Genomic DNA, 10,929 nt, shown 5'->3' on the forward strand with positions numbered 1-10,929 from the left:
GTTCCCGTAATCTCCGATTCTTCAGTGGACTCGAGAACCAATCGGTCTCTATTCCGCGACTTCGCTCGAGAGATTCGGAACCCTCCTCGGCTGATGAGACAAGGCTCAGCGCGGTCGTTGATAGGATGGACGCTCACAGCCGAAACTTGAGCTCGGTGATGCCAACCAATGAAAACCTGATGGAAACACGAATATCCAAGTACGTACTATCGACAATACATCAGAGGAGAAGGAAGCAAAAAGAAGCATTCGATAGAGGTCCCGCAGAATTGCTGGAATTAGGAGTCGGACAGGATGTTCGGATTCAATCCATGGATTTTGCTAACGAATGGAAACCGACGAGGGGTATCGAGCGGATCGATCCAGGATCATACCTTTTCGAAACGAAGGATGGGGCTCGCATGGTTAGAAATAGGAAATTCCTCTCAGGAAGCCGGCACGAAACTTGGTGGAATCAAACCTGAAGGAACCGGTAGCTCCCCGGCAGGGAACCCCCGAAGCAGAGGAAGAAGCGCCCGAGCCAACACGAAACACCAGAGTCAGGAGGCTCGTATCGGAGAGGTCAATCGAAGAATCGCCAGCAACGACCAAACCTGAGGCAAAAGCTGAGCAACAATTCCGGTGAACTCAAGCGACGTCAAATACGTAGACACAGAGTACGAAATAGATACCGAAAGAAACGGAGGAACGACTAATCCGGGAACCCCTCTGCGACGCTCGAGTCGGAGCAATGTAGGTAGACCCCCGGCTCGATTCGGTGAATCTAGCCAAAGAAAGCAATCCAGGCATCAGAACGGCTTGGATCTCAAATGTCGAATAAACTAGAAGAGGGAAGATGATGTGATACCAACCGCCCGGCTGTTCACATGCAGAACGCGCCAATAAAGACAATCATCATCATCGTTGTGCATTCCGACATATCTCATTAACACGATCATCGACCTGTCATCCATGGATAGCCATAGATAATGGAGATCCATCTATAGCGATAAGCCGGACAATGGATGTCCATGGATCAATGGATGGAATGGTGCGGGCCATTGGGTCCATGGATGGACCATGTCGCGCGAGCATGCGCAGTAATGCTCGCCAATGACTGTCAAGCGCTCGCGGGAGTAAACACGGTCCGGTGAGCTGGAGCGGACAGTGCTACGCGTAGGGTGAGTTCAAGACAAGTCGTCAGGAATTTAAGTTCATCGATGAGGTCCAGCGGAAGGTTCTCCTTAGAGGCTGTCCAGCCGACACCGTGTCCGCGGACATGGGAGATCCCGCTTCGGCGCATCTTGCCTCTCGCATCTAAATTGACCCGTACATAGGCTTCCGACAGCTCGCCCGCCGCAGGAAGTATTTCGTCGAGCGGTATCGAGTGGGCAAGCGTTCTAGTGATCGTTCAACCATTTTCGTCGCAGAGAAGCGATATCGTGTCGTCGAAGGTGACACGAACGTCGCTCGAATAGATCGCGCAAACTTGTCTCACTCCTCCGCTGATCGAAAGCTGTTGTCAGGCGCGCCTTGCGCTCATCCAGCGTCTTCTGCCGACAGATGATTTGACCTTGACTCGATGCGGAGTCGCAGAAGAGACTACTCCCGACCGTCGCTCATGTGTGATTGAGAAAGAAGGCACGAATAGTTCTCGAAAACTTGATTGGAAACGTTATTTTGGATTCTCCACGGACTAGCTTCATATCTTTAGCTGAGCGGAATATATTATTACTGACACAAGACTGAGATCGCGATGCTTCGACGTCGCACGCGCGGGTTTCTTTTATTCTCGCTGCTGTTCCAATGCAGCTCAACAGGATGGGTGGAGGGGTGAGTTCTCAGCGTAGGCCCCAACCCGTATCATTGCCTCCGCTATACTTGGGAGCATTTATTGCGTATCGAGTCTGACAGCCGGAGTAATCGTGGACCCAAGTTGTCAATCAAGTCTTCCCGAGACGGAACCGGTGTCATCGTTCCTATTGCCTTTCACCGAGCACGGTTTATAATTTCAGCTCGAGATCGGTATCACGTCTAGGCACATGCGCGATCGATACGTTGAGGGGAGAAACCCGCCTCCGATCGTGATATTTACTTTGGACAAACGGACGACGAGGCTCAGCTCTCTCTCTCCCCTTTCCTTCTTAGCCATGTGTTTGCCCGCGGAGAGGATTTTGGGTCGGATTTCATCGAGGAACCACCTCGAAGACTCATCGGTGACGAGTATTCGGCGGTGCCAAAGTCGAGTATCGCTGGCTCGCGACAGAGTATAGCCTTTCAGCACGTGGCGTCTTGGTCTTGTGGAGCTCTCTCGCGCGGAACGCGAACCGCGAGGGGCATAGAGGATTCCCCCTCCCCCATTCGAGGCCACCTAGAGTTCCGAGGGAATTTCCGGAGCTTCATGCCTCCGGAATGAATCGTCCGCGTGCGGTTCGGTATCCGTTCGCGAAGTCTATCTCGCTCCTCGCCCGGCTTGCCTTTGGGATCTCGCAATTTGGGTACTCATTTTTGTCCGGCGGCAGATATCATCCGAATTCCGCCACGCCTTTCAGAAAAACTATCATTCGTGAAGGAATCGCTGCATTCGTTTATCGACGGAGCCCTCTCGATCACCAGCTGTTGCCGGCGGTGAAGAGCGGAGGGAGTCATTAATGACTCCACTTCTCGTCCGTCGTCGATAGCGGCTCAACTCCGAGAAGAATTGAGATGACGGCGTATATTGATGAAGCCCCTGTGGGCGCATTGAAGTAAATTGAATGAATCCTTCCACCACTCCAGAGTTCTTGCTGGAGTACGCGGTTGTGGAAAGCAGCCCGAATCGAGGCGATCCGGGCCGAGAGGCTTCCGGAACAGTTCCTACGCGCGTTGTCCATCAAAACGACTGCCATTGTTTGCTTCTTGTCGGAGCCTTCGACGCCGTTTACTTTTCTCTACGACGACGCATCAGAGAGAATCATCGATTCGCGAGCCATTGCTATTGCTTGAGCCCACGCGCGTCGCGTCTGGAGATTGGACTCACGTCCAACCTCGCTTTTGTCGTGGAAGTACAAGGACGTTCAACAGATAATCCGCTGGAGCGTAACAGAGCTGTAACCGCGAGTCGGTGTACTCGCAATGCCGAGCGGCCGCGGTCCACTGAATAGGCGCCGTGATTCGTTCGAGATACGTCAGTGGTGTCGTTGCTTCCATGGACAAACGCGTCACGTCTCACAAAGCACTGGAGCTTTCGCTTCATTTTGAATAAGGATCAGTCTATCAACAATTGACCAACCGTTCGGCGACTAATTCATTAGCCGCCTGACAAAGAGAACGCTGGCCATCGTATGATGTGTCAACGATGAGTTCCATCAGCTTTTTTCAGTTGCAATGAATGATGGCTGGTTCGGTTGATGGCTGGTAGCGACGAGCGAGCTCAGATGGAATTATAGGAATTCATCGAGATCCGGCTGGAGGCAATCAGAGCTCGAATATTTTTTTTTGTATCTCGAGGGGATTCGCACGAACGCGGGCCAGAAAATTCGTCTATGGCGGGAGGATTGATACGAGGGAATGTGAACAATTGCACTTAATGAGCCTGCGAAATCGTTCCCGATATATGCAGCGAAATCGATGCATGAGGTACGAATTATTATTCTTTGCAGAGCAAACATGACCGTCAGAGTACTGAACTCGGAGAAACAAGACCTGGGCGAAGGCCCGCATTGGCTATCGGGCCGGAACACACTTCTTATCGTCGACATCGAGCAGAAGGCGGTCAAAATGATCGATTTCGTGACCGGGGACATCGTCGAGAGACATACTTTCGGTAATTGACGGCGTCGCGATATATTTAACCATGTAGGTATCGCGAGAGCGCAATATAGATCAGATGGAGTCAAAGCCCGAGCTTGGATGAAGGGGTTTTGTGTTGATTCAAGTCGCGGATATTGCCGAAAACCTAATGGCATTGCCTCGATGCAGACGATCTGGTCGGAGTGGCGATTCCATATGCATCGAATGCTAATCTGCTCGTTGTTGGTGTGGGAAACCGTCTCGTCAAGTACGACACCGAGACCAAGAAAGTACTCGAAGTTTTGTGTGACGTAACAGAACATGAGAAAGGCTTGGCAACCAGGATCAACGACGCAAAGTGCGACCCGTACGGTCGGATTATCTTCGGTAGGTTTGCGACTCCACTAGGAGCTTCAATCTCTAGAAGAGCTCGAAATCGGGGACGTTCACCGGACGCCTCCGGATCAAATTCGAATACACTCCTCCATCGGATAGAGGACACGAATCGATTTAATGCAAGTACCGATTTCACTCGCAGGTACGATGCCGAAGGCTTTAACCGATACACTCCCCGCGAGCAAGGGGAAATTGTTCAGCTACTCGAAGGGCGAGCTGAAAGTTCTCATCGAGGACGTCGATCTCTCGAATGGACTGGCCTGGTCCAGAGACAACAAGACAATGTTCTACGTGGACTCTAATCCTTCGAAGAAAATGTTTGCATTCGACTACGACGACACGGGAGCACTATGTGAGCATGCTCGCTTTCTTGTGGAATGTGCTTCAGAGCACAAAATTAAATCAGTCTAGATGTCGGGGAACTTTTCCTCATGCATACCGGGACACCAGTCGTGAGATTCCCGCGGTCCTGTTTGCCGAGATTCTACGCACGTAAGAGAGACCCGAAAAGAGGGAAGCCGAGCAGGAAACTCTCTAAAACGCATACGATCGAGACTATGAGATCCATTCCTGAATGGGGTGAGGTCCGACGCATCTCTCCTCACTCTCTTTAGACCAATGCCCTCGGAATTCTCGCATAGGACTGAACGGAAAAAACGATTCGAGACGTGGCTCGATGGAGCCGTCGGCGTTAGGTATCTCTTAAGGGCCCTCAAAATTAGACGGACCCTCTGAAGGAGGAGCTGCGAAGCCGCTCCGATTTCTGTCGAGCGACACTGATTACCGCGTGTATGCCTCATATCACGTGATTCAGTTCGTCCAGATCACCGTTCTGTATCCCAAGCCACCGACTGCGTCTCGCTCGGCAAGACTCGACTCAGTCATGTCTCCTGGAAGAAGTTTTCCATTCAGCAGAGCTCCTTAATATTCATGGGAGCGTCTGACTTCTGTTTTCTTTCTTGAATTAATTCTCTGCCTATCAATGCTTCCCTCCAACGAGAGCTTGTGAATAATTTTCAGCGAACCAGCGCGTGCTAGTCGACTTCAACATGGAACCTTTCAATAAATTCGGTTTCCCCGACGGCATCACGATCGACGTGCAGGATAATATCTGGCTCGCGGTATTCGGCGGGAGCTGCATCTTGAAAATCGACTCGCGGACAGGTATGTGTGTCCTGAGTTTCGCCGCAGGCGCGACGCCTCCTCTCTTACCCGAATCTTCGCCAGAATTAGCAACTCGATCGGGTCGGTAGTGCGAAGGCACACGGGGCGGTGTCGGCAGAGAAGACCCGTGTCCCGGAACGCTTCGAACACGACACCTCCCAACGCGCCCTCCGAGGGTCCAGGTATCAGGCTACCGTTGTTGAGTTTCCTTCAGTTATTCGCTCCACCTAATCAAGTCTCGAGAGATCACAGGGGGATGTCACGCAAATCATTTGATCCTCCGTTCATGGCACTCGAAAAGCTGGTCACGCGACCGCAGGCCTCAGCCTTGCTGAAAAGGGGTATCGGAGACAGGGGCCAAATGGGGGCTCCTTATCCGGGAGCCGTAAATCTTCCCGCTCTCCTCGCTGCCCGTCGTATCGTAACTCTAGGGACGAAAGCAATCCCACGCGGAACCCGCTGTCGATGTCAACGATTCAAAATTTATATCCGCCCCGATCGTGGATAATAATCTGTGGCGATTCCCGAGATTCCCAGCCGAACAAGTCACGGTCTGGGTTTCTTCTCCCCTTCCACAAGACCAGGCTGCGTTTCGGTGATTTCAAAGACTTCGATATGGCCTAATATTCTTCCTGTGAATTTACAGGTAAACTCCTGACTAAAGTTAATCTACCTTCGATGAATGTGACGTCCGCCTGCTTCGGAGGACCCGATCTCAGCACATTGCTGGTGACCTCAGCCGGTGTTCACAATGTTCCCACAGACCTCCACGAGGAGCTCGGCGGACGTACATTCGCAGTATCTGATCTCGGTACGAAGGGTCGTCAGCCCGTGGAATTTGCGGGATGAATCTGTGAGAGGAGGAGTACTTGTGTAACCCCGCTGAATCATGGCCAAACTGATCGATACATTTTCCATCTGCGCATGAAGTTTTGATATCACACACCAAATAAAGGCTTGTCGCTTATGATCGTCCATTCGGGGAGCGGAGGAGAATGAGCCCGTAGCTCATTCTCAGAGAAAGGAAGCGGAAACTTCCGAATGAGCTCCTGGGGAGGGGAACCGAGTCCAGGAACTTTTCTAGCGCCAATCCGACATCTGCGCGTCTGACAGCGAGATGGATCGCCAGATGGATTCCACTTCGTCACATTCCGCTCCCGGACCAATACAACTTCTCTACACTCTGCTCTCCATGTGGCTCCTTTCGTCCATTATTTTCTTATCCGAGTAAGACGTAGCTCGCCAGCAGGGGCGAGTCTGTGAGTGGCCTTTGCTTGCTATCCGATGGACAGATTGATGACGTGATTCATCAGCTGCAGTGGCCGACATGAGGCTTCTCAGAACTTCGTCGAGATGCCGCAACTCGCAGATGATGAGCTCGATCGCTTCGCAGTATAATTAATGTGCCATTGTTAAGCTCGTTGACAGGTTATTCCCGTCACCGACGACGGAAGAATTTCAATATAGAAGTCAGCGAGTTATTGGCAAAGTTCGGCATATGGAGCTGCGACGAACGTGGACGGAACGAGAAGCGGCAGAGCGTGAGGGTCTCCGTATGTCGACAACCGCTCGACGACAGCCTGGTGGACGAAGGAGCCTCCAAATGCTATTCCCCTAGCCGGGAGTCCGTGTATTAGCGAACGGATTGGCTTTTTCCAAGCCCCAGCGACGAAGTCGGCGGTTCTCGACCCCTGAATTTCATGCTGCCGAGGAGGACGGGCGATATTGCTTTCCAAGGCGCGAATCGCGACGAAGGGGAGAATAGCGCCCATTTATCGGAAAACGTTTCAGGGGCAAGCCTTGTCCACGGGGGGATGCTCGATCGTTCTACCGTAGAGGGATTCATTGTTTTCCCGTCCTGGATAAATTCATCGATGCTCGCATCCACAGTCCATCTGGTAGGGAATCGCTTCTATCCGAGTCAGTGACTTCCTCCGGTATCAGAGGAAAACCCCATCTTAGGCTTATTCGTACTTCTTCTAAGGAATGATCCCTCACGCCTCAGAACAGTAAGGAACGTCAATTGAGTCCATCTCGTCCACGAATGAGGATTGCTGGAACTTGTTTCCCGGAAATCCTCCCAGGGACCTCGGAAGACCTTCCTCCGCGGGAGGGTTAATTGTCCTCCCTGGCAGCAGTCAGAGGGGACAAATTCAGCGCAGAGATTCATAGATCATCAATTATTATATGCCAAGTTCAGATATCAACAGTCAAGTCAGGAGCTTCCCGCACGTATTTGTTTCCGACGGGCTCCGATTGGAAAGTGACTCCGACCCCGCGAGCGCGACTTCCTACCGAAAGCGCCTGCTGCGCTCCGATCGTCGCGTCAGGAATCTCGGAAACATGAAAAAGGGAAGAGTCTTGCCTCTATTCAGAGCCCCATCAACAAAGATGAATGCCGGTCCGTGACTGAAACCAGGCGCGCTCTCTGTCTGTCTATCTGTCGGTCGCCGTGGCGGCAGATAAGTCACTGCTGCTTGTTTTTGCTCCACGTTTTTTCTTTCGCAAAAGCCGTTGATCCCCTTCTAAGCATGACGCAGGATCGTTGCGAAGTCCGACCAAGAGCTAGAGTTGGCAAGGGTCGAGGAGAAGTGATGCATGTCGGCATCTTGGAGGAAAAGGACCCTGCCGGGGAATGAAATTCAAGCCACGCGTAGGCGGGCCTCTGCCTATGCAATGTTTGATATATGGACAGTCTGGTAGGGCAAGTTTTGCTCGCTGCTCGGACGAAAGTCGGGCCCGGTTGCTCCTCGATTCGACTCGGGGAAATTCGGCGACAGCAATGAAACATCCACTCAGCGTGTCTCTTCTTTCTCTTCAAATAAGCTCGTCCCATCTACTCATTGTAATATTACGGCATCTAGCACAATGACGGCCAACAAACACTGGAAATCTTCCCTCCCGGCGATATTGCGAAGGGTATAGGATTGCATGGTCTTTGTTCGATGAAGGCCTGCGGCGGCGCTTGGTGCAAGTATCGAGAGCGAAACGAGATCCGTTGTTCTTACTCCAGGTCGGCTCCTCTTAGACATGCGAGTGGAGTGGCGAGCTCTCTCCATCTCAGAGCAGACGAAAGGAATCCCCACAAATACTTCATTGAAAATTTTCGCAAATCGAGCGAGCGCGAGTCGTCGATCCGCAATGGGGGACCTCAAAGTTGAAATAAGGGATCTCTCCTCGGAGCTTTCCCGATCTACCGGACGCCGCGCCCCTGATGTTTCTTTACAGATATGTGTTTTTCAGCCGGGAGCGGGTCTCCGGCAGCGCAGAGTGAGCAGCGTTTTCGGAGTCGACTGTGAGCGTTTCTGACAGCTTCGTCGGCGACAATGACAGCAGCGATGCCGACGAAGATGACGACGGGCGAGGAACGTCGGAGAGTGTACCAACAAGTCAACGGGAGGCGACCGAAAGACCGCCGTCGAGAGATCCAACGAACCGATGAAGCGTACACACGACGACGCTCGTCGGTGTCAGGGTGTGCGGAGCAAGCAAAATCCACAATATATACGACAGAGAGGAGGGAGTAACTAATGGCTCGACGTTTGAGTTCGAAATCGAGGTTGCCGCCGAGAGGTGACGATGGCCGAAAGAAGCCTATGATAAATCGTTCACGGGGCGCGCGCGATCGAGTGGTCATCGTCGAGAATGGGCTTTCTCATCGGGACTCTGGGCTTTCACGCCGAGGACGGCGTCAGAAATTGATGAATTCCGCTCTCAAGAAGATCTAGTGACCAACGCGAGCGAAGCGTCAACTCACGGGCCCAATTATTCGCCCATGGAAATGTTGTTCTCCCCAAACGATCGAACGTGAGAGGGGAACGAGCGACAAAAAATTAGGGCATTCTGAGCCGGCTCCGCCAGGGAAGACCGATTCGATAGGTTGCCAGATTTAGGTCCCGCTCAGTTGGCGCTGACTCGTCCGTTCGGTCCGATCGGTGGGTCACAAGAACGAACGAGGGCTCCAAAGAACGAACCAAGGAACGGACGAAGGTGGGCAGGACCCGGGCAGGCAAGACATAGGGGGTTGTGGGTTGGCTGTCAAGCGGGACGCATGCGCCAAACTCCCACGGTAGAGTATCCAGGCGAGCACGTTTTCGGGAGAGGGGTAGCGGCTGAAGGCCCTCGAGGAGAGGGCACGCCCAAATGGAGAAGGTCGACGACGATGGCAACGACGAGAAGGAGAAGGGGGCAAGGGGAGAGAGTTCGAGTCGTCGGCGCCTCGGCCGACGACGTCGACTAGTTCAAAGCAAGAGTTCTGTTCGTAGTAGACGCCGCACAGGGGGGACGAAGGAGCTACGGGGTCGATGACGGCGGGCAGTCGGGGCGGCTAAGCCAGGCCGCTATAAACCGACCGAGCCCACGGGCCACTCGTTACTGGGTAAAATTCCGGAATGAATAGCGCGGCTGTCATCGGCCGCCAGTTACGCCAACAGAATAGGGCACCAGGGCCCCTCGCTGTGCCGGGAAGACCTCGGGCGCCGTCCCATGTGAACCTCGGGCCTCTGCCTGCTTCTGTGACCACCGCCGGCTCTTCGCCACACAAGGATAGCAGTGCCAACAAACAAGAAGATGACGAAAAGCAGCATAGTCTGATCCCCGCCTACGTATCTTTGGGCTGCGTGTGGAAGTTCGCCAAGGCCCTATCGCCGGGAGTGCTTCTAATCGCCATTGGGACGGCTATGTGTGTAGTGGGATTCCTCGCCGAGCAGCTGTCGACTTCGGTCACCATCGTCGACGGCAACAACAACATCACAACGATCACAGTCAACCGCTCGTTGGAATATCATCTCCACAACCTGTCGTTCGCGGGTCCAGCCATCATGGGCCTGGGCGGTATTTGCATCGTTGCCGCCTGCGTGTTGACTTTTGGAGTGAAAGACCACCACCACAGGGTAGTTCCTGTGGACGAGAAGAGACCGTCCATTGGAGAAGCTCTAGTTCCCATACTGCCGCTACCTCCCAAGGGTAGACGTAGACCGAAACCGCCACTGCTGTCACCGCCGCCGGGAACCGACAACCCAACGGTTCTGATACAGCAGCCGACTTCCGAACGTCCTTCGCTCGGCAGCGGCAACAGCAGCAGCGGTATCACGTCAGTCCATAACACGACTAAACAGTTGATAGCCGCAGCAGGAATTATGCCAACGAGTAGTAGTGACGTTGCTTACAACGGTTTACAACCGCAGTACTCTCAACAACTCCTGCAAGTCGATCAAGGAAGCGAATCCTTCGTGGGCCCCGCTCCCGGAGGAGGATCGACCGCGACATCGATGAGCAAGGTCAGCAGTAACAACAACAACAACTGCAGCAGCAGCAACTACAACCATCCTACAAACCATAGAAGTACAACTACGTCAGCGGTAGCAGCATCGACTGCGTCCTTAGAAGGAACGACAACGAAAACGAATAATAATAATAATTCCAGTGTGGCTGGAGAAAGGCGAAAGTCATCAGCAGTGGTGGGGTCCAAGACAACCATAATAGTGCCTACAAGATCATCATCGGATTCTCATCGCAACAGTGTGAGCACCGACATAATAAAGAGAACGAGCAGCAGCAGCAGCAGAGGCAGAAACAGCAATAGCAAGGCCAAGCCGCCTGCAGTCGAGAGCTCCAGTC

The 10,929-nt window shown here is 52.9% G+C and overlaps 1 protein-coding gene across 1 annotated transcript; it reads left to right on the plus strand.

The window, feature by feature from the left end:
• The first annotated feature begins 1,108 nt into the window (after nucleotides 1-1,108).
• On the plus strand, nucleotides 1,109-6,269 carry LOC100902376 (regucalcin). The gene is made up of 6 exons (XM_003747895.1): nucleotides 1,109-1,160; nucleotides 3,621-3,784; nucleotides 3,940-4,137; nucleotides 4,289-4,498; nucleotides 5,167-5,310; nucleotides 5,957-6,269. Exons 2-6 carry the CDS (start codon nucleotides 3,628-3,630, stop codon nucleotides 6,157-6,159), a joined length of 912 nt encoding a protein of 303 aa, XP_003747943.1. The 5' UTR covers nucleotides 1,109-1,160; nucleotides 3,621-3,627; the 3' UTR covers nucleotides 6,160-6,269.
• Nucleotides 6,270-10,929: the final 4,660 nt, after the last annotated feature.

This window comes from Galendromus occidentalis, unplaced genomic scaffold (genome assembly GCF_000255335.2).
Source record: "Galendromus occidentalis unplaced genomic scaffold, Mocc_1.1 scf7180000077526, whole genome shotgun sequence".
In the NCBI taxonomy this organism is placed as follows: domain Eukaryota; kingdom Metazoa; phylum Arthropoda; class Arachnida; order Mesostigmata; family Phytoseiidae; genus Galendromus; species Galendromus occidentalis.